Source organism: Siniperca chuatsi, linkage group LG22 (assembly GCF_020085105.1).
Source record: "Siniperca chuatsi isolate FFG_IHB_CAS linkage group LG22, ASM2008510v1, whole genome shotgun sequence".
NCBI classification, from domain to species: domain Eukaryota; kingdom Metazoa; phylum Chordata; class Actinopteri; order Centrarchiformes; family Sinipercidae; genus Siniperca; species Siniperca chuatsi.
The window spans coordinates 6964653-6989479 of NC_058063.1; the positions used below are offsets into that span (position 1 = coordinate 6964653).

Below are 24827 nucleotides of genomic sequence, written 5' to 3' on the forward strand. Positions count from 1 at the left end.
CCCCCTTTGCCTCCTTCTCTCTTTCTGTTTTTCTCTCTATGTATCACTGTCCTTTAAATCTCTTCCCTCCTCCCTCCTCCTTCTCTGTCTCATTCTGCAGAATTCAGTGGCTGTTCAAATCAAATGATCTGGATAATAGAAGACCAATAGGGATGGAACGCAACAGAACCATGGCTCGGGAAGCTTTTCGGATTGCCATCGCTCAGAATCAATACTGACCTGGCACCCACACCGAGGTCCAACCTCCTTATCCAGCACCCCAAGAACCTTTTTTCCCCCCAACAGCTGCTTTGCCCTCCATCTCACCTTCACTTAGCACTCCTGGTCTTGATCAAACCTCCAAAAAAGCTTCTTTTAGTCTTTCAGGGTCTGCCTGCTTCTGTTGTTTTAATCCCCCTCTTATGCTTTACCTTCCAGACTGCTGGTTGTAATCCACATTCTCTCATAAAAAGACAGAAGTACTCCAAAACAGAGTGCTGGCAGGTGGCTGAACAGTATGAATCCAGTCATGTACCCCCTTCCACTTGCTCTAAGTAAACAAAGTCGGCGGGGTTTGTTGCTCGGGACACGCCCCCTTAGTCTCATGACAGATTGCTGCCTAATGGGTGTGCTAGGCCTCATCCTGCTCTTCAGCCTGGCCTCGAGCCAGAAGATGGACCCTTCCAAACACCCCATAGTCACTACCAACTACGGCAAGCTCAGAGGGATCAAGAAGGACTTGAACAATGAGATCCTGGGCCCTGTAGAGCAGTACCTGGGCGTTCCCTACGCCACAGCACCCATCGGCGATCGCCGCTTTCAGCCGCCCGAAGCCCCGGGATCTTGGCAGGAGATCCGCAATGCCACCCAGTTTGCCCCTGTGTGCCCTCAGAACGTCCACGGCGTGCTCCCGGAGATTATGCTGCCCGTGTGGTTCACAGACAACCTAGACGTGGCGGCGGGTTATATCCAGAACCAGAGTGAGGACTGCCTCTACCTCAATATCTACGTGCCCACGGAGGATGGTGAGTGGACAGTATTAAATGAAGGGTTGGTGGAGGCTGGGAGATGAGGGATTTAGTGGTTAACATTCAGAACAGTGAATAGATAATTGACTGTTCACTAAGCCCTGTCCCCTTAGTTACTGTTGCTGTGCCTGTCAAGCTTTCTGTACTCGCACAGTACATATGCAATTTACAATGATAATGGGGGAAGATTTACCACTGGAAAGTCTTGCAACAATGGGTCCTTGAGTTCAGACAGAAGTAGAAAAAGCAGACTTCTCATTTCTAGCCAGCGACCGTCAGTTTTGTCGGCTGAAATGTCGGCAGATTTTGCGTTGCCTTCATGATTTGGTTGTAAACAACTGACTGACACAAACTTCTTAGTATCCTCACCAGTTGATAATCCATGTAGGGGCAGCCCTAGAACCCAGTCCTAGTGGTTTAAGTATGGAGTAAAATGTAAGGTCAGACTTATTTCATTCTCACAAAACCTTGCTTAGCTGCTTAGATTACATACTTGGACAAGCAAGACAGAAGTTATATTTAGTCTTTATTTTTCATATTTTCAAATAGTATGTTTCACTTTTAATGTTAAAAGAGAAATGGCTTTTATAATGAGGGCTAAGTTTGGCGAACATAACACTATCTGGGATAGATAAAGAGCAGGACAGAGCCGCTAGCGTTAGCCGACACAGGTACAGTAACATTCATTCATGTCTGTCTGACTCCCACACAGTGGGGAAAAAACTACGCTGTGGAAGTCTATATTCGTGAACGGGGTTTTTTTTTTTTTTATATAACCTATAACCCCACAAAATAATGTAGCATAAAATGCTGCTGGCCTTGGAAGTAACATGAGTTACTACTGCAGATACGCTAGTATGCTAGTTAGCCAGACTTGCTAACGATTGCAGCTTATGTTAGAGCAGACAAACAACAAACAATTGAATCCACTCCTTACACCTTTGCTGTTGTATTTTCAGTTTTGGAGAGTGTAAAAAAAAAAAAAAGAAAGAAACCACCATCCACACTTTTTATATACAAATTATCACTCTTACTACACCTCCATTTACACTGCTTCAACATGCGGAGAAATCCAAAGCTTGACAGGCCTGCCGTGCCTAGTTACGGTTGCTAAACAATGACTGGGCAATCGCTGTTCAGGGGAGGGGTTTAGCGAACGGTCAATTCGGACCACTCATAAGGGAGAGGAGCCTAGTTCACTTAATGTGCAAAAATGTCTGGAAAACTCTTGTGAATATTTTCATTCTTTTCTAGGTTCATGCAAGACTTTTAACACCATAAATATTGCATATGCTTCTTATAAATAGTAAATATTAGTTTATATATGCAAAATATTCCATAGAGGGTCAAATAATGTTTCAATTACCCTTCCCTGGTTTTACAGTACATCCCATTCAAGGTGTTATAAAGGAAAAGAACAAAGGCCAGGACTGAAGCAGTTTCCACGTGCTTTATGAGAAAAGGATTAGTTGACATTTGACTTTTCTTACTTTTTTTACTGTCAAGAACCCTCTTCTCTCAACTCAGATCTTTCTGCAGATGTTTTTGTCTGCCCAGGCACTATTAGGTGTGTGAGCAATAAAAGAGAACTATTTCCATTGTGTCGGCAGGTGTGATATGATAAGAGTAGAGACTTCCATCACCCCTCTCTCTCTCTCCTTGCCTAGGGTATTGTAAGACATGTTTCACGTTTGTCTTTTCATTTCTATATCTCTAATATAAGCTGCACAAAGCCAACACCTTTCACAGAGAAAAGGCTGGAAGAATCATGTTGGTGGGTTTGACATGCAGAAAACGTTTTTTTTAACATGCACTTGGTTTGACCTCAAACAACTGGAGGTCTTCAGAAAGCAACACAATCTGTGTATTGAGGAATAAACGTTTTTTTTATATATATATAAGCACATACACACAAATGCAAGTTTAAACATAAAAATTGAACTAGAAAAGAATACCCCAGCGTCTGCTTTGCGCCTGTGTGCTTTTATGTTTGTATTCATCAAGTTTTCTCTTACTGTCTTTATGTGCACATTGGTGTGTATGTCAGTATAGTGATGAGGCACTGATTTCCATTCTGAACATTTTCTTCACTCTAACACATTTCGGTCTTCTTTTCAGCACTTCCATCACTTGACTGGACTTTTTTTTAGCCCTTCACAGCTCAACACCCTTCCTTCTGCCTCTCCACTCCAACACTGCAGCCTCAGCCCTCGACAGGCCGTCATTGCCACTTATACAGTAGCTCCTCGGGCACATATAGAACGCTATACATCAGGTCTAGAGTCATTTCACAGTGTCACACAGTTTTTTTTCTTTCCTGTTTTCTGAGATGTACGATGTGGTGGAAATGCAAGTGCCATAGAACGGAGAGATATACACACACTCCCACCCACTCGCTTACACACTGTCCCATTGGTGTACAGTGTACTCTCTGGAAATGTCACACAGGTGTGAAATACCTTCCAATAGTGACCTTCATTCATCAACATGACACATCAGCATTACACCCAACATTGCCAGCATAATACTTCACTGTATCAGTGAGGGTGTGGGCAGATGTTGAATTAAATATATAATACCAACATTGATGTATAATTAGGATAAATATGTCTTAATTTATTGTTAAAAACATGTAGTGGCAACATATGAACTTTTTTCATCCCTCATCATCATTGCTGGTATATTTATGCTGGTCAGGCATGACATTGCTAGCCTCAGCACTCCTCCGACAGCCCCAGGGTTGTCTTTCTCTTTGCTCCTCCTTTCCTCTGCGTCTTCTCCCGCATTGATTTTAAGTAATTTTTTACAAGTGCTGCTGGGGAGGGAGGGGAGCGTAAGAGAAGAGAGGAAACAAGAAAAGCAGACGAGAAGAGAAGAAATGAAGAGAGGAGAGGAAACTATGGGAGGAGAGGAGGGGGGAAGTGCAGAGAGGAGAGGAGAGGAAACAAGGAAAAAAGGGGAGGAAATGAGGGAAACGGAGGAGAGGAAAAACAAGCAGAGGAGAAGAGAGGAAACCAGGAGAAGAATGCAGAGGAGATAAGGTAGAGGAGAGTGTACGATGAGAGGAGAGGAGACAAGAAAAGTAAGAAGAAGAGGAGAAAGCTTTTGGGCAGTAGATCAAAAATCAGCCGCAACTCGCCGTCCATGGGAACTGTCAGCTCAACTCATTGTCACCCAACAAAACAAGTTGAATACACTCACATAGTAACACACATGCACACTCATCCTCTCCCATTTTCTCTTGCCTTGGCGTTCATTACACTTCTATTCTTCTTACTTTTAAAACATGAATGTTGCATCTCTCAGTCTCCTGAGGCCTTTTACTTGTATCCTTTTTTAGGGCACCCTTAAGACAGAATCCTTAAAAACCTCCTCTGATTTTAAGTGGATTAAGCCTTCAGAATTACTTCTTAATGCTGCCAACAGTGCAAATGAGTGTGGAAAGTGAGGAAAGTGGGACACTCTGACATGACCGTGTGTTTGTTCATAGATAAGCAAATACGCTAACATTTGGTGGTTACTCATGGCTCCTTAATTAATACTTAAGTATTTAGTAAGTTGCAAAGCTAGCCATGTGTTGTAATTTTTTCATTGGTTCCATGGCACTCATGAATAAATATGTTTCTGAATTTGTAATACTTTGGGAACAAGTAAGGAAACACAACTAATCATCTTACAGTAATAATACAAAATTAAACTTGTTACTATCTGATTAACAGAAGCTTAATTTAATATGCAAATGAGGATTTTAGTGCTTTTCGATTTTATTACTTCCGGTATATGAATATTGTAGAGCCGGGAATGATATTTCTTGGTTCTTTCATCATAAATCTTAGGTTTTAACATTGTTCTCAACACACTTAATGAATCATTATATATACATTGTTATGAAAAGACACATTTTGGCACCTTATACATGTAAATACATAATACACAATACTTTTTGTGACTCTTTCACTTAACAAGTTCTGCAAATATTGAGTAGTTTTTATGTGTTACTACCTAAATTCAATGATGGTCCTGGCTTTCCTTTACTAGTTACTCTATAAGAATAGATTGATGGTCATTGGAATACCACTGTAATGTAAAGTGGCTACTATAAACCTAGCTTGTTTCCTTGTCCCTGTGGTAGTATAGGATATCAGACCTTAGGACCCAGGGGCACTGGTTTTGTCCTTCGGCAGGTTGCTCTCTCACCAAATGCAGGGAGGGAGGGAGGGCCACCACCGGTTCCCCGGGAGATGACATCCCATAAATCATAGCGAGAGGTTTTCATCCAGCTCCTGCAGAGTCACGGTGGATCGATGGACGAGGGGAAGGGAGAGAAGGACCGGCCGCTGCAGCTGCTGCTGCTGCTGCTGCCTCAGGCCCACAGACAAACCACATGCTTCTCTCAGCAGTCAGCAGCCGTTAACACAGAGCAAGACTTCATGGTAAATAATTTGGAGTAGCTGGACTCAGCAGCCCCTAAATGGGAACTTGCTGTAAATGTTTGGTTATATACAGGATCTTATGTAGCTGCGCTTTGTGCAGTTGGACAGAGGGCATAGAAGTGATGGAGAAACCATCGCTTGGATGTTAGCAGAAACAGGTTAGTAAAAACAGTGTTGCGTCTACACCGGCCGCGCTGCTTCTTCACCGGCTGTGTAGTGTTTTGCGGAACCACTCGTGCTGTAGTTGGAGCTTCAGCTCTTTTTATTCATAACTGTGACCTTTTCCCAATTGCTCAATTTTAAACCCCTTCGACCAGGCATTTTACTACTTTTTCACAACTTTTTTCCCCCATTTATTCTCCTTGAAAGTATTATCTTTTCCATATTTTAACACAGTTATTTTCCAACACAGGGAAGCAAACTTGAGATGCACCATTTCCTGAAGGGAAAATTGTAGTTTTTGTATTGGGCTATACATTTTTTTTCCCTCAAACCACTTCCACTTGCAGATCGGCTTAGGGCTGTTGCCCTTCAGTTACCATTTAACCAACCAATATACAGTATCAATATGCATGCTCCACAACCCAAGGTCAGCTTCACAAGAAACAGCAATCATGAGCAATTAGGCTTCTCAGTGGCATCAGAATGTGGGACTGAAATGACTCACATGAGTTGCTCATGAAACGCTGGCATCCTCCTTGTGACTGGTGTAGACAGCATTTTAAGATTTTAATTCCTAAATTAAGGATTGGATTCTAAAAAACAGACAAGCATGGATCTTGAACAAACTGAGACAGACTCCACCACGCTTAGAAGAACTTTATTGGTGGTAGGCTGGGGTTTAACCCTGATAAGTTGTTACAAAGTGCCTTTTAAGCTGCTCTGTTCAATTAGTTCTGTTCGAGGAGGGTATACATGCGTTTTGCCAGATAATCCTCCAGGATTTGAACCGCTAACCTCAGCGTTGTCAGCACCATGCTTCTTGGACTGAGCTGCAGGGTGCGAGCAGGGGGCCTTATAAATAATTCCATCCGATACTTCATCTATCTCCATGCATCAAACTCAAACTCCCACATCTCCCCATTCTGCAATATTTCAATTTTCTGAGGAGATTCATCAAGAGGGGTTCGATACTAACACAATAATGTACACGGCAGCCGAGGGCTGCGCTGCAACATCGGCATCACCAAAGGGCTAGAGATGAATAAATAAATAAAAAAGATCAAAACAAACAGATAAATAATGGAAAGAGAGAGAGAGGTGCCAGCTTTCAGCAGTGGAAATATGATATATATTGCTTCTGATGCCAGAAAAAAAACTTGATTATTCTGTTCCATCTCTTTCTTTATATCGCCTCTTTCTCCTGCCAACCCCAGTTAATACCCTCTAAAGAACAAAAATGGGGAAAAATAGATCACCATCTTTCTGCAGGCAAAATACACTTCCCTTAAAATGAAAAATAGCTGTTATATACAGTATGGGTGCCTGTAGCTCCCAAGGGACTCATGAAATATCCACTGTCTTTTTCTCCCTCACACACCCACCCTTTATCACATACCCAAGAGTTTTCTCTGATGTGAGCGTGTTCGCCAGAACTGAAGGAGGCGAAACAGAGCCCTTCATAAAAAGACAAGGACAGAGTGAGAAGCAGAGTCAGATTTGAAGTCAGGAATCTCTAGGTAGTTGTCATTTTATAGAAGATGGAGGTCACAACAGAAGGCCACATCCAGCCTGTGGTTCAACCCTTACAAACCAAACTTGACAGAGTCCATCTTTGCTTTTACGCCTTCGCTCATGTTTCACCTCCTCCCTCTCCCTCTCCTCTCTTCAGTCTGCTCCTCTCTGCTCTATCCTGAGGCACTGTGGAGCAGACAGCAACTGGCCTGCTTGGCCTAAGGCTTTGTCTTACTCTGGGAGGCGGTGAGAGTGAAGAGAGAATCAAATCTGCCAGTTGTTGAAAACGCTGACAAGGACTAAAATTAAGAAACGTTTTGAGCCTTAAAAAGATTAGTGATCCTGTCCTTTTCCTGTCCTTGCACCTCTGAATTGCCCACATCTCAGATTTGTTCAGTGATTGAAATAGGTCTGGAGTTGTTCCCTAAGACTGAATGAATGAAGTGAAACAAATTCAGTCTGATTACTGGGCTACCTTAGAATAATTGGCCTATGATATGCCAAACACAATTGTATTTATCACAAGTGCTTTAATAAACCTGGTTGGACTTGTTGGGATCTTTTTTCTTGTAATCCCCATTTATACCTCATGAGCTTATAACTTATAACTTTTTTCACTTTCGGTGTCTGTAATTGGTTATTAAATTGTCCTTAAATCTAGTTCCAGGTAGCATTAAAAGGTCTTAAAAAGCATTACATTTAGCTCTCAGAAACCTGTAGATAGCTCTTTGTGAAGTCACAAAGTGTGGAGCAGTGTGGAGCTTTTGTGTGTTGTGTTGGATGATGTCTACATGTGGCTGTAACATGTGTATATATGAGTGTAAGGTACTAATGCTGTTGACAGTATATTTAGAGCATTAAATCATGTTTGTGAGCATCTAACAAATATGTCAAAAAATAAGCAACAAAATAGACTTGTAAATCCAGAATATCTATATTTGAAATAAAATTGGTGAGTTAGATTAGAGATAGGGAGTTTTCTGGTGATGAGGGTTGAACAGTAATGTATGACAGGTAACTGACTTGATGTTAAGCCAGGATAATCAGATTACATACACCCCTGGGAACTGATGAAGCATCTTGGATGAGTGGCAAAAAACATCTTCAAGACTAAAGCAGCAAATCCATTTGCCTTTGTTGTAGTACCTCTAGATGTACTCTTAGGTATTCATTTCCCATTTGATTCAGAAAGACAGAAAGCATTCAACATGTCAGTAAAGATGCCAAGACGGTTCCCTGGGGATGACAAAACTCTATCTCTGTGTTAATATTTGCAAAAATCTGGACAGTAACATCACTCCTTTCAACACAGACCTACAATATCCAATATGAGACATGAGCCGAGAGCACGAGAGGAGCGGATTTTTAAATTGATGACTGCTAAGCTGGTGTAGCCTGTGGGTTTGATGGAGTGTTGAAATGGAGGAAAGGTTATTAGAAATGTGTCCAGAACTACTGAGGCTGACGTGTCTTACAAGACAAATCCTAACTGTGCAGACAAAGAGAAGATTTGGGGAGAACCCTCATCAGGCGTGAGAATGGGAGTGTGTGTCTGTGGGTGTGAAAGAGCTCTGTTAAGAATAGTTCATCTTAATATTATGCAGTGTGTGATGGACTTATTTTCAAATCTTGCAGGGTGTGTTTGGATTTGAGAGCAGATTATCTATGAAATTCCTCCTTGTGGGAACATCACTTGTAACCCCACAAGCTAATGTAGTTAGTAAATGAAATGCTCCTTGGCTTTGGAAGTAACGCTCGGTTACTTCTGTAGCTGGTAAGCTAGTTAGCGGGATAAAACAGATAAACACACTGTTTAATCCATTCCTTACACTTTTGCTCTTGGGTTTTGGTTTTGAAAAGGCTAAAAAAAAAATACACCACCACTTCAGACTGTAAAACTTTAAATGCCGCTCGTCCAACAGCCACATGCTTGTGGAGAAATCCAAAGCTTGACAGGCCTGCTGTGCCAGTTACGGTTGCTAAATTGATTGGACGATGCCAAAGTATCTCAGTGCACTTACATTATGCCTAGCATGTTTTTCTGATCCTAAACATTTAAATCCAGTGAGCTGACCTGAGTAACTCTCAGTGAAAACATTGAATCGGCGGTGATAAAATCATTGTTCAAGCTTGGCAGTGAGAGAGAATTTGTTTTTTAGGTGGGTTTTTAGTTTAGATGCGTACTTGACCCTCTTTTGAGCTTGGACTTGGATTTGACTTGGCCTTGGAATAATCTTGGACTTGACCATATTTCAGTGTAAATGTGCCTTTGTCAGAGTCCCTCAAATGTTGTGAACATTTGAAGTGTAAGAGAATCCTATCGGTGATGACTGTAATTAAATAAGGAATTATTTGCATATTTCACTCAGTATCTTTACTTATTGTGAATGCAAGCAAATGCAGCGGTTTCATAATGCAATTACATGACTGAGACGGACTACACTGCCAGATTATGATATTGATTACATTTTGAAGCCTTCAGTTAGCCTCTGAGGGAGGCTGAGAAGCAACAGTATAGTTAGTGGGAGACACTGAAATGAAGAGAGGATGAGAACCAGGGAGGGAGGGAGGTTCAAGGAGTGCAGAATTTAGATCGAACATACAAGAAAGGGGGAAGTGGGGTGGAGGGGTTGTCTTGGCAACCATCCACCACTTCCTGTATCTTCCTGTCAGGGCACGCATCAAAGGCTGCATGCATTTTGCCTTTCCACTAGACTCTGAATGAAGGAATTAGCAAGGGCTCAGTTCCAGCTATTTATAGCCTGTAAGCCAGAGAGATGGAGGGAAAGAGAGGGAATTTGAGGGAGGGTGTGTGTGTATGTGTGGGTGGATGCATGCGTGGGTTGGTTTTAGTATTCAGTGGGTGTGTCTACGTATGTGTGTGCATGTGCATGCACATCACATGATCCTAATAATCTCTGCGGTGTGTGTGTTTTTATGCGTTTTGTTGCATTCATGTGGGTCATCAGTTTGATCGACTCTCCTGTCATCCCCCCATCTTTCTCTCTATTCCTCTCATCCAGCTCATATTATCTCTCTTCCCTTTACATCCCCACCATTTTGCCTCTCTGCCCCTCTCCCTCGCCCCTTCCTTTTCTCTTAAGCGTATCCCCCACCGCCCGCCTGAAATTCTCACAGTTTCCCAGTCATCACCATATGCTTTGGATGAGCAATGAAGGCAGAAATAGGATTTAGCTGTAGACAGTCCATTTAAATGATCGTTTTAGCCTCAGGAGAGTGAATTGACTTTACAACAGTACTTAAATAATAAGCTCTCAGGCTTTGACTATACATGTTCTTTTGGCTTGGCTTCTGTAGCGGCGCTCCAACACAATCTGGGATATCATCTGATTTAACTCGGGGATTGATGAAGTACATCTAATGGGATTTTATTAAGTCTGATGTACCCTGTCCCAAGAACTAAACATTCCATTAAATATAGGCTCCCACCCACAGGTGGGGCAGTGGTTCAGAGTCATGCTAAGGAACATGGGTTCCTTACCATGTTCCATGGTCAATGCAAAAATCTTCTAATTCTAATGTTTAGGACATAGCACATTTGCATTTATATTACCTTATTTGTTGAAAACTTTTCACTTTATACCAACAACAATAATACTTAACAAACGTGAAACTAGCTAACTTATCATAATCTTTGCTGTAGTTTGAACATGCAGAAAGTAATGGGTTTCAGCTTTAAATAAGAAAGAGCTATTAAATTGCTAGAATATTTGCCTCATAAAACAACTCCTCATAACTGTATTCTCCTGTTTGATACCTGGATATTTAGTTGTATGTTAAAGGGATAGTGTGTGTGGTTGTTGATGCGAAAACGTGCACTCCCTTTGTGCTAACTAGAACTTTTTGTACTGGTACATTGGATTTGTTAGTATATTTGTAGTGCTGTAGTGATGCTTTTTTTTTTAGCACAACCTCAGCTAGCTTTAACACTGTACTTTAACAATCAGGATAAACAGGTTTGTCATATAATGTATAGCAGGAATGGACAGTCATAAATTGTCCTCTCAGTGTATTTGCCTTTTATAATTAATCCTCCAGTTTATTGATACAGTTCACATTATGAACTGCTGAGCCGGCCATTTCAGGCCAGCCTGGTCAGCTTTCCTGTTACCATGTTGTTGTGCTGTGAAATAGAGATAAGCTTGAGTATAGAAACAGAGTAGTGCAGTGTTGCAAGAATGTATTGAATTGTAGTATTGAACTGAGTGAAACTGATATTAGACATTCTTATTTTGTTTTTAAATAGGAATCATTTTTCTCCTTTCTACGGAATAAAAACGTTCCACTTTAATAGAAGAACCTCACTTTCAGGAAGAAGAAAATCATGTAATACTGCTAGTTCATAAGGGATTACAGCACAGACTAGACCTTTAACAGGATCATATCTACCTATGTTCCCTCAGCACATGGAAATTGGAAACAGATCGGGTTCTCAGACTGGAATTGTACTTGTTATTAAAGTAACCTTGAGAAAAGAAGATATAGGAAGATCAAAGAGCCCAGCAACCTGTGAGGCGCACTGCAAAAAAGCAGAATTCAGCTGTCTGGGGATTAATAATGGCTCTGTTTTGCCCCAAGGCTACTGAAGATGCACATGTATGCAAACACACATACACACACACAGGCAAACACTTGTTTGTACATATAGTATACACACATATACACAGGGACACATGCACATACACACGCACTGCTCATTCTGCATTATGAGGTATGTTGCCGTTTTTCACTCTTTACCTACCTCCCATCCGCCTCTCTCTCTCTCTCTTGCTCACACACACACACACACACACACACACACACACACTCCATCTCTTTCAATACAACTCAAAGGGCCATCTCTTCAGGGCTTCTGAAGCTGAGGTGGCCGGTGGCAGTGAATGCAAATTACCCCTCCTGCACACACACACACACACACACACACACACAGCTCCCTCTGCCAGGTCCCGTTGCTCACAGTGCCTCCCACAGCACTGAATGGAAAGGGCAGAGAGAGTGAAAGAGAAAAAGGAGAGATTAAAATAAAGGAGGAATGAAGGAGGTTATCCAGGGGTAAAGCCTCCTCCTCTGGTGGAACAAGTCTGTATGTATGTCCACGTAGGAGAAAAGGCAATGCATCGCTGCAACGCAATTCATCACTAGTTAGCAAGAGTAGCTGCTGGGTCCAAGCTGACGCCTAGTATTAATGACTGGAAGTGCAGTTTAATCCATGGAGTTGTGATTTCGTCATCTGCGCAGCTCCAACACCTGGGCCACTGCAACACACACACGTATACACACACATGATTTACCACACAGATACATACACTGTATATACGCTGGTGCACACAAATGTACAGACACCAAAAAACACATGATGTCACGTGTGTGTGTGGAGTGACGTATGCAGGCTGAAACACATCTTTACAAAAAGGAAGCATTACTAAAGTGTCTTGTTAAATTGAACATAAACAGGGCTGTCATATAAAGGTAAAGAGGTTTAAACAAAGGCAGCTACAGATTGACAATTTGTCTTCTATGAAAGTGTCTTATAAGGCCAAGTACATAACAAAGGCTATGCAAACAGTGTGCTGTGTATAAAGTGCCCAGGAATTGTCACCAGTCTTTTTTGATTGCTTGATTGGTCTTTATTTTGGTGTGCTGTTGCACACACTGGTTCGTTGTATCAATATTATATCAACCGAATAACAAACTAAACTGATTTAAGTACACAAAGCATGACGAGATACCAAATCATCATTTTGTATTTAGCTATTATACATCATTTTATACACTTTTTTCTGAATTGTGCCACAGTTTTAGATCCTCAAGACTGTTCCGTAGATTCACTGCTTTTATTGAAATGCATCTGTCTTTTGAATTTGTCCTCAAATTATTCTGCAGTGCAAGGTAAAAAGTAGTGTACAGTCAATGGTCACTAACCACAAACTTACTACCATCATGCATTGTGCAGTCAGTCAGGCAATCTAGGGTTCATTTGGCCTGTGCTGCGTTTTCACCATGGATGTATAATAAGAACTGGATACGGCGCCGCCACTCAGACTTGCAGCCAATTTCTTTCCAGTGGCCACTGGTATTGCAACGAAAAATTCCTCTGTGGCCCAAAAAGCATTTTCCCCACAGGCCATCATTATAAAAGGCGAGCAATTCTCATTGGAATGAATAGCCACCATTTTTGGGTCCGGGATCCAGTTCTAGAAATACATCCATGGTTTTCAACAGCATGCATTGCACACTCATGTCTGCTCACATTTCAGTACGATGGACAGCGTCAGAGGAGCCTGTCCTGACATGCACACACAACCAAATCAAATTTGAAGCCGTTTTCTCTGTTTCTCACACTCATTGGCTGTGTCTGGAAGTGTTAACTTATTCATTAAACCTTAAAATAAAAACTTGATCAAAAGTGTATTTATGCAGTCAAACATAGATTCATATGGTGAACATCAACTAAACACCCATCTATTAGGCAGATTAAGTGTGTTATTTAAACCATAGAGACGTAACTGGCAGTTCAGTTTCTGTCAAGCTTAAAAAAGTGTCGATATTTTGAGGTCACTTCAACACAAACTCAAGTGAATCTGCAAGGATATGATCCCTCTTTTCATAAGGTGCTAGATCTATTAAACATTTTATTCTTGATCAAGGTTGTTTTTGTGGAAACATCCAATCAAAAGTCCACAGAGCCACTTGATTGTAGCGTAAATGCAACAGCTCCAGGTTTAGTCTCTAGGTGACACAACAGATTACACTGTTGGTGTTTTGGTATGATGTAGCTTGGGGGAGATAAGGTGGCTTGAGAGAGAGATGGCAATTGAACTGTCCTAAAGCATTAAAATAACATGTATTCCATTATATCACTGTTGTCAGCTCGGCCTTATTTCCCAGGAGTCTCCTTTATTTTTGCGTTCAAGTTTAACAGGATTTCGATCCCATTTTAGAAGACCTTAGTGGGACAAATTAGTATAAATGGAAAATCTCTCATGATTTCATAACTCAACGTTAGCAGGCATATTTAAGAGCAGACTTTTCCTTTAATGTTCACAGCTGGCACACATGAGGATATGGACAGATGAAGAGCTAAACTAAGACACAAAGAAAGTATAAAAAAAAAATGGGCATGTGTCTGCATCTTGGTGTCCCTCCTGGGCCTTTGACCTAAATTACTCCCGTCCTCCATCTTGGCACTCCCTCAGTGTTCCACTCTGTAAGCATTAGGAGCTCTGCCTCATCCTCTCACTGCTTAGTAATGTCCCAGTGCTGCAGCCCGCAGTGGAATAAGCTCTTACAAGGCTGGCCTGAGAGGAGGAGATGGATTTAGATGGGGGCAGGGAGGAAGGATGGCAAAGGGTCAGCCCCAAACAAGCTTGACTTCTTTGTGTCCACGCTCCCAGTCCAGTCCTCAAAACACATTCAGCTCTTTTATAGAGACACGCTGATACTGCCATTTCCACCGACTAATAAAACTGAAAATCCTCATATTTGGGTAGATGGCACCAGTCAATGTTTGCCATTTTTGCTTAATCAATGAATTAAATCAAAAGAGTATCAAAATGGTTGTCAGTTAATTGTCTGTTTGTCAACTAATTGAAAAATCAAAATTGTATCAGTGCTAATTTGATCCAGCTAGGTGTAAAAAAAAAAAAAGAAAAACAAACAAATTAAAAACTATATTTTGGATTGTATTTCTTGCCTTTCATATCGAGGCATATTAAAACAAAAACGCTGTTTTTAGCTTGGTATCTGATACCATTAGCAGGATTGTAGAGGAGAGGCGAAGGGGAGGGAGGGGAGAGCGGGGGGGGGGGAGCAGAGTAGAAAAGACCTCTGTGTTACATGTGATGGAAACTTTGGTGTTAAAGCAGCAAGAAGAGTTCAAAGCCCACATGGACAGATAAACAGTGACAGTGATGTTGGATCATACTGGAAGGTTATTGCACAGATCACCAACCATTCTTTGTTTAGGGCAGAAATAGCCCAGGGGTTGAATGACTGTTTAAACACACAAACTCAGTTTGGTTCCTTTGTGTTTTTCATGGACAAAGGCAAGGGAAGACAGTATACCGCAGAGATTACCTCCGAGATGAAATACTACATGAAATGGCAACAGAACAGCTGAGCCTGTCTGCATTTTGATAGCTCAACATAACCTCCCACCATATTTTTCCTTGTTTCCCTTTACCTTCTTCGCCTTCCCGTATGTCAGACAACATAAAGACTCTTTGCTCTTCAAAGGTTAGCCCAATAAACAGCACACACAGCTCTGCTGACAAAACTGCAAATGTCAAAATGGTTAAAAAGTGGGCTTTTCTGACCCCTTATCTTTTACATGGAGAGACAAACAGCGGATGCTGTTCTGACAGACCCAGGGTATCATGGGAGATGGAGTGAAAGTCTCTCCAGTAATCTATCACCTCTGCAGCAGAAGGAATCACGCTATTGAGACTGGGAATTGACTGGCGCAGCGCACACACACATATATACACACACACACACACACACACACACACACACACACACACAAACAAATACACATCCTGACACTAGGGCCGGAGAGAAATAGCTCAAAGCTATTGCATTTTAAATTGTATATATTATTATAATTGTATATTTATTTTGTGGTCTACACAGTAATAAACAAGACAAGTTTGTACCAATAATTATCACAAATTCATCGTGTTTCTACTTGACTAGAATCAGATAAAATGATCCAGTTGTTGCTTGTTGAGGTCTCAGGGTTCAGATCCATCAGTTAGAAAAAAAAGTTTCTAGTTTTCTGTAAAAAAGTTGAGCAGCGCACATTTATTAGGATAGTACATTAGTGGTATACTTGACATCAGTCAATACTATTCAAGTATAATCATGCCATTCAAAAATGGGGTTATATTTATTGATAAGAGCTGAATAATTGTCCACTTGTGGTGATAATGCCAAAGTCATGTCTTGTGATGTTGTGATATCTGACTGACAACCCCTAATGATAGCGTTGACAGCTCAGCTATGTTCTTTTACAGCTCTTTTACAGTGATAAGCATAGAAATGACGATATGATGTGCTTAAGGGTTAAACGTAGAGATTCATACAACTCTGTACACCATTTGTCTGCTATTTACGCTCGAAAACTACCAAGCTAGCTGCTGTCTGAAACTGACATGAGGCGATCACCTAGGTTGTTTATGTAGAACAAGACTCTGTTGATCTTTTTTGAGTAGCAAAAGGACAACCAACTCCTTATTTATTCAATCATGTTTATGAAAGTTAGAATTTAAATTGCGATTTTGATATAAAAACAATTACTAACTGAATGCTACCTCTCACATAGGACACATAGCTGAAAAACATGCTCTCATTCCACCAACCATGTGGAAAATATAAAAAAGGTCACTGGAGAGTAGACACACACATCACTGCTCAACCATAGATTAATACTACACCATATATGAATCGATGTGTTGAAAAGGGGGTGTTTTTCATTAAAAGTTGTGTGCAGTGCGCAGTGTTTACACTGGGGATTCAACGTGACATATAATGTAGTGTAACTATTTATTTATTTTTTATCTGGTCCTCATGAAAAATTGATTCAGGAGCTCACAATCTCCAATTATGTTCAATATTCTTGGTTGAGAGGAGCAGAATTTATAGTTGACAGTGTGAGAGGTTGCTGGCAATCTTATGATAGTTTTATAAGGACTGTAAAAATCCTGGACTACAATCCTGGAATAATTCTATAGTGAGTGCATAGTAAACCAGATTCAGAGTGGAATTTAAACTCTAAAGCACACATTTGTCGACGTAGCGTACGCATGAATGCATGAGCAGATAAGCCTACGCGTGTGTTTGTGTGTTTGTGTGTGTGTCTGGCTACATGGGGAGAAAATGGCTTTAACCTTCATGCCTACTAGATCATCACCACTCTGTAAATGTCGCTACATCTGCCTCCCCGCCACTCTCTCCATCTCTCTTTACCTCTTTCTCTCTGCTTCACATAGTCTCTGTTTCTCACCGTCATCACTTCATCTGTAGGTTTCCCCCCCTCTATACCACTCTTATTTTCCCTCTTCTCCAAATTCCACCTCCACTGCAACACCTCTACCCTCTTATTTCCCATCTCTGCTTCCTAACTCAACATCCACAACATTTGTTCCCCCCACATACGTGGACGTTTTCTTCTCATTCTTCTCTCCCAACCTTTTACATTACTTTTTATCTTACTGTCCCTTTCTAAAGCATGCACTGGTTTTCTCTTTCACTTTCTCTCATACATACATTATTTTGAAAACCCTATGTCAGCATCCCATGCCCCCCTTTCCTCCCCATCCGTCTTTCTCTTTTCATTTTCTTCCTTTTCTTCCTGTCTACTTAATTCTCCCCCTTCAGCCAGTTTGGACCGATATTTCTCAGGCTCTCAGTCTGAGGCTTGAGAATGAGGCACCATGGGAATGAAAAGGGACAGAGAGTTGGCACAGAGAGAGAAAAACGGCACACAGAGAAGGGAGTGGGGGAATAGTAGTGGGAAAAGGGAGAAGAAATAGAAGGGAAAAGAAAGAAAAAGTAGCACACTTACTGCATATTAGCATTACGTTTCCTTATGCACCTGTGACCTAGCAACAACCTGGTGGCCACAGATGTGGGTTTCTATGGGCAAGAAAGTATGATTTTGTCATATGTGTAGGCTGTGAAGAGCTGAATGTGTCTCAGATCAGCTGTTGATAGTGTTTTAATGAAAGACAGTTTATATACTCGATATGAGGCAGTGCCAGTCAGCGTCAAAAAGCTGTCAAATACTGTATGTTGCATCTAGAAAAAAGTCAGCACATTCAGTATGTACATACGTCGACTACAGCTCAGCATTCATCTGTTACTACAGCATCTTTCTGACAAGTCAAATCAACAGGACTGTAAGAGGAAACAGATCGTACTGTATCTTATGATTTATAGAGGGCTGTTGGGGAGTTTTTGACCGCTAGCAGTGCTTTGAAGCAATGTTTTTGTTGGGTCGCCGTTTTGTTAAAAGCACATCCTGCCGTTTATTCCACTGAAAAGGAAGGAAGAAGAAGCTAGCACACATGGATATAAGCAATACACAATTTCAAATATTTCTAAAAATTGGCTTTGCAAATATTTTTTGAGGAAGAAAATACATTCAACACATTTGTTAGATTTCAAGGATACACATGAATGTACACTGAATGCAAACATACATTTTGTTTGTTTGTGTGAAATAAATAAACAGGAGTAACTAGTTTTGCAGTACATACAAAAAGACAAGTGAAATGCATCATTAAATATTCATTTTAGGTTAATTGTCAATAAATGTGTTATTTTATATACATTAGTACATGATTTCAAGGGACAAGCGATATAAGCTGCTTTGGTAAAACCCGGCTCCTTAAAAAGGAGCTGTTCATTTGTAAACACCTTATAAATACATGCCTCAACGCGACTCGAATGAATCTCAACATCTTTGTATATCTACAGAAATGTTGATGTTCCCTTTTTGTTTTGTTTTTGGCTCTCCAAACACACTTACAGTTAGAACAGCTGGCAACAGTCAAAATCATTTTTTTAATCCATTATTTATTCCAGCAGTTGATGCCTTAAAAAGAACCCTTGTGTTATACAGATATAAATACATTTGCGGAACCTTCCACACATATTTAATTTATCCTTTTTTATATTAATATACTCTCCAGAGAAGAATATAGAATGAGACTAAAACACGCCAAAAGCCAGCTCGACCAGATCTACTTCTTATACCCCAAAACAAGGATGGAAGGGACACTGAACTGAGTTTGCGCTTTAGAATTAGGAGATGGGCAGCATAATCCCAAAGTTATCAAGAACTTGTAAAATATGTAGATGTGACCAACTTTTTAATGTATGTTTCATCTCTGTTGCAGTATTCTATATTTTTCTTCCCTTTTAAACCTCCAAGAAATGCAGGAATGCTGTGGCAAACAGTTAAACAGAGACAAAACCTTAATTTCAGTAAGGCTACACAAGACAAGAGCCCACAGAAAGGGATAAATCAAAACGTATAAGTTTATACTGTTTTGTCCCTATCGTGCCCTCGTTGCCCTCTGGTAGACTCGATAAACTTGTGTTGTGGTCATTTTCCAGCCGCTTTGTTACACAGAACCATCTGAGAAACTGTCCTTGGAAACTGTTTGGAAACGGGCAGGCAGTCTATCACGGGCTAACTTCAACCAATCAGATCAACCAAATGACGTAGTAGGAGAGCTGAAGTCAGTGATCTCGCATGATCTCGCATGATCTCGCATGATCTCGCATGATCTCGCGATCTTGCGAATCCAGCTGCCTCGCAAGGTAACGTACAAGCTGGAACAGCATCCTGACAGTCAATAACTGAATTCCCCAAAAAGCTTATTAATATACATGACATGATCAGGCGAGAAGGGGAAAAGCCCCAGAAGTCCACATACAAAATCTTGTGACTCAACAGGAACACAAAGTAAGCCATAACATTGTATTATTTGTTTGAAAAGAACAGAAGGATACATATACAGTACATGTACAGGGGCACATGTAGTATTTTCTAACTTTAAATTGATTCATTTTGCAGTTCCCCAACATTAAAGATAAGGGACCTTTTTAAAGTGCCTCCTGTTTGCTTGGTTTAGGTCTTCACATTTTGTATTCCGCCTTGGCAATATTGTTTGATAAACGGTCATGCAAATCACGTCATTTAATTGGGAGAACTGAATTGAGACTTAATGATACAAGAGCAGCAGAAAACTAATTGTGACAGGGTGACTAATGACGACTATATAAATCCATTTAGAATATTTCTGAAGGGTGACTGTTGAACATCACCTGAAAGAACAGAAGCTCCGCTGGCTCACACAGGATCCCATTTTAACTGCCATTCATCTGAAAATGAACTTCACAGTTGTTTGTAGTGTCGTCACAACTTACTCATCTTAGCTACTCATCTGTGACCTGCCCACACACAGCTCACACACACACGCACACACACATGCAGAGTTTAGTGAGCAGTGGTGCGTGATAATGAAGATTGGCAGCATAGTATGTCTTGCCTGCCTGCTTGATTGTCTCTACATCTAACTGCTGTGTCTCACACACACATACACAGGCGCACACACCAGAATATCTACTTCTAATGTGTGAAATAGAGAATGCGTGTGTGGGTGAATGACTCTCAGAGGGGCAATCGCATCTCACTCATCCCGGTTACTCATCTACAACCTGCTCTCACACGCACGCACACACTCGCGCACACATCTTATTGCGTTATTTCCCGCATTTTGCTGCAGTATTTTAGCTCTGGGACAATGACGGTGTCGCCATCGCTTTTCTCTCTCACACACACACACACACACCCACAGTCCTTTGCACAGCGTCCATCATTCATGGTCGACGCTCACTCACAAGCTGTCAGACACAGTTCCATTTCCTCGTAGATCATGCTGGACTGGCACACATTGCCTAAATGAGCTACTCAACACCTACTTACTCTTGTGCCTGCACAAACATTTGTTCCGCACAAACGCACACTCGCTCATATCCATAAACACGGAGAAATAAGCCTCTTTTGTGAATGGGCTACTGTCTGCCTCAGATCACATAATGGTACCAGGATATGTATAAAAAATGATAGAAATTTAAAAAAAGGATATGCACATATATTGTACATTGATATTATATCTGAGCCTATAGGACTGTGATGGTCTTCACAGTCACCAGATATAAATCCAGTTGAACACCTATGGTAGATTTTGGATGTTACACATTACTCTCCACCACCCCCATCAAAACACCAAATGAGGGAATATGTTTTGGCAAAACAGCATTCATCTCACTTGGAGAATCAATGACAAGGAGCACTGAAGCTGTTTTGGAGGCTCCTGATGGCCCAACACCGAATTAAGACGTTTTATGTCGGTTTTTACTTTATTTTGTCAATCATAGAAGAAAACAATAGTGAATGAGAAACACTTTCTTCACCCTATTGTTAAACAGGGACGCCCCCTGCTCTGATTGAACATACACAGTGTATGGGAGTACACAGCAGGACAGGACAGTAAAGGAAAAAAAAAAATACTATCATGCTGTTCGTCTCGTTCATCTGTTTTCCCCTTGATGTCAGACACAGCTTCGCAAATACAGTTCAATAGGTGCATTAACACAAAACACCACAAGTATTGATTCTCTCTTTTATCTCTCTGTTGTCTCTTCATTTGATTATTTTTGCTGCACCTCGTTGTGTATGAATGTGCATCTTCACACCTCTTGCGTACCAGTCTGGGTTGTACGTCTGTTTTGTATGCATATGTGCTGTATGAGGGTGTGTAAGTGTGACGTTGATGCCTGTATGTGTGTGTGTGTGTGTGTGGCCGTCGGGAGAAGTGGAGCCGAACCGAAGCCTTACATAACCTGCTTCAAAGTGATCTGCAGTCGGCCGGCAATACAGACACGGCAGAACGCAAGGAGAGAAGGAAGAAAACAGTTTCGCAGAGAGGAGGATAAAAGAAAGAGTCTGCATAGAGGAGAAAGGGTGTAAACAACTTTAGGTTTAAAATATTCTTTAGCAGCTACTTTATGCATGGCAAATGTAGCACGGGTGGTTGGCTACAACAGCCGATAAAGTACATGCGTCATACAACTGCTAAAGTCTTATTAGCCTTTTTTTAGTTCCAAAAATATAATATGTTTTGCTGGATGTCCTTTTTTTAGCCCTGTGCTGAAGTAGTCAGGCAAATGTACTACTATTGTCTATTCTGGGTGTATTATAATTGCATTGGCTGTTATTTCTGTCTAAGGTGTGGAGGGGGTTGATGGGAGTTGGGGTATGGGCATCAAATTGCACATGCTCCTGTCGCCTCAGCTCCTTTGATTGGGAAAAGAGTCTTAAAATGTCAAGAAAACCAGCTATTTTCTTTCTCTCGGCTTGATTCACTCACTGCTAGGCTCCTCGCCCGCTCATTGCAAAAAGATGTCAATCAAGCTCAGTTTTTACACTTTTTCTCAGCATGTCGCCGGGCCAGTAATGGTTTCTTGATTTTTGCTCTCCCCATTTTGTCATTTCCCTCCCAAAAAAGTGTTTGGGGGAAAAAAAAGAAGCCTGGTTTCTTTGATGGGCAGGTTGCTATTTAAACTTTTTTATCACTTGACAAACTTTTTAGTAAATAGTTTTAACAAGCATCAGTCAATAACATGTCCCTGAGGCAGTTTTGTGCTGCATGTCACTAATATTACACAAACATATATGACAATCAATTAGGTAATGAGGTGCAGATGATGTTTTTACTCCCATGAGTTTCAACTAGAAACCAATTATGCTGCATTGTCTTAACAGAGAAAACACAGCAGATAAATATAATCCCTACTTCCATTTGCCTGTTTGAGAAAAAAAATACAAATTTCAGCTTTCAGCTTGTAACTACTAGAAAATATTGTAACCCTCAGCTTTTATGTGATAAATATTACTTGTCAAAGTAAAAGTTTTCATTCCATTAGCCATCATAAGTCATTTTTTTGTGCTACATTGAGCCAGCTGTCAAGTAATTCCAGTAATTATACCTGAATGCAGCGTTTGTTTCTAGATGTAAAAGCCCAAACATCCATTTCTCCTGTAGGGCCACCAGCAGGTTGACAAAACTAATGTCCCGTCAACCTCAGGTGCACTTTGAGTTTAGTGCTAATTAGCATTTGTTAGCGTGCTAACCCACTAAACTAAGTTGGCGAACATGGTAAACATTATACCCGCTAAACATTAGCATGTTAAAATGATCATTGTGATCGTGTTAGCATGCTGATGTTAGCATTTAGCTCAAAATACCACTGTGCTATAAGTACAGACTCACAGGGTCACTAGCCTGGCTGTTGACTCTTAGTCTTGTTAAAAAAAATGAACCCAAACCACAATCTTTTCTTTGTAACAGTTTAAACCTAAACGGATGCAAATCCCAATCTCCGGTGTCAAAGTTCTGTGCTTCATATGCGTGCCATCTGCCCCATTCATCTCCCTATGAGTTCTGTGTGTTACAAGAACGGAACGCATCCTGGATTGGAAAACATTGCCAGTGTATATTACTTCATAGTAATAAAGTAAATATATATATAAAAATAACATATTTGGCAAAACCATTTAGTAGTTTATACATTTGATTTGAAGGGGACAGGGTGGCACCAGTCAACTAGGTGCTCAAGTAACAAAGGACCAAATGTAAAAATAATTACTTGGCAACACTACCAGACTTACTGAAGGAGTCAGATTCCTACTTGAAAACAATAAATCCTAACTCAAGGTTCACTTTTCCCCAGAGCTTTCAACCTGGGTTGTGTTCTTCACATAGGTCTTAAATTCTGTCCTTATTGTGTATTGTGTGTTCTGTGAGTTGATGTAACATTTTGTTGGGTCCTTTTATTTGGAAATTTCTGTGTTGGAGCAGCTGGCCATTCATGTTTCTAGTTCTCACTGGTTAATTGACAAATATTCAGCCACATTGTGGGCTATTCTTTTACCCATTCTGTACAACACTCCGATGAAGAGCAGACTCGTCCAGTAAGTCAGTTAGTGTTGTGTTATATATGTTATTTTTTTCACAGATATGAATAAAATCAGTTTCTTTGTGAAACCTCAAGTTCCCCAAGTGGATTTATCAGATGAAAGCGAAAGTGATGAAAGGTGAAGAGTACTTACTTTCTGAATGCTGAGGTGAAGAGCATCTTCTACTAACATTCACCTTCTGAAAGATGAGGTGAATAGTATACATATATTGTTTTTGTTACATCCAAAATGGTGACTTGTCTCTTTTCTGTGGTATCTGTATATGAAGCATACAAGAGAAATGAGGTGTGACGATGATAAAACAAGACCAAGAAGCTGATTTTGACGTGTTTTTCTTAAACGCCTCATGTCCTCATTATGACTCTAGGAGAAGAAGTCTTGCAACACAGGAGTGTTGATGGCACAGAAACCACTTGGTCACAGACAGGTTCCTTGAATGTGACACGAGCAGTTCATCAACAAATAAAATAAAATAAAAAACCCATAAGAGATGATGATGGAGGGAGGAAAAGAGGGTATTTTTCTCTTTGTTTCCCCCTCTGTGTGCATTTCTCCTGCTCTTTCTCTCTCTGTCTTCTTCTCTTTCTCTCTGGCACTCTTTTAATTTACCCAAAACAGCCAGTGGGCTGATGGGGATCAAATTACATTCACCTTTTACCTGCACTCCTCTGCGCAGTTAGCGTCACGCTTACTTGTCATTTCAAATTGACACACTGCTGTTGTGCTATGTAATTATTTACCCGCCTGGGGAATAGCTCTCTGGTTTAAACACTAAATAATGACAAACACACACACACACACACACTCCAAAACACAAAAGCACCTGTGCCCTATTTTATCTGAAACATGTTTAACGTGCCTTTTACCATTACAGGGTCATTGTGTATTTGCTTACCGGTTGTTGTCTAATTACAGGTGTCTAAGGATTGTGTTCTGTGTGTATATCTAAAAAGGTCTAATTGACTAATGTTGTGCAGCCTTTAAAATGTTCTATGTGCTTACACTGCTGAAAGGTTGGCGTTCAAATTTTGCGGTTTGAGCATCAGGACCCAAACCTGCCATTCTTCCTAGGTGTCCTCTCTTCTTTGCCTGTTCTTTTTTTTTTTTAAATCTGTTTTTTTTTTCTGGTCATATGGTGGG

At 40.8% G+C, this 24827-nt stretch overlaps 1 protein-coding gene across 2 annotated transcripts in view; it reads left to right on the forward strand.

The window, feature by feature from the left end:
* The window catches only part of nlgn2a (neuroligin 2a), a 185081-nt gene that overhangs the window by 68128 nt on the left and 92126 nt on the right, over window positions 1-24827 (forward strand). For both annotated transcript variants that reach the window (XM_044182805.1, XM_044182806.1), the window contains exon 2: window positions 101-1004. In XM_044182805.1, coding sequence (XP_044038740.1) covers window positions 497-1004 — 508 coding nt within the window. In that variant the 5' untranslated portion in view covers window positions 101-496. The remainder of the gene's footprint in view (window positions 1-100; window positions 1005-24827) is intronic.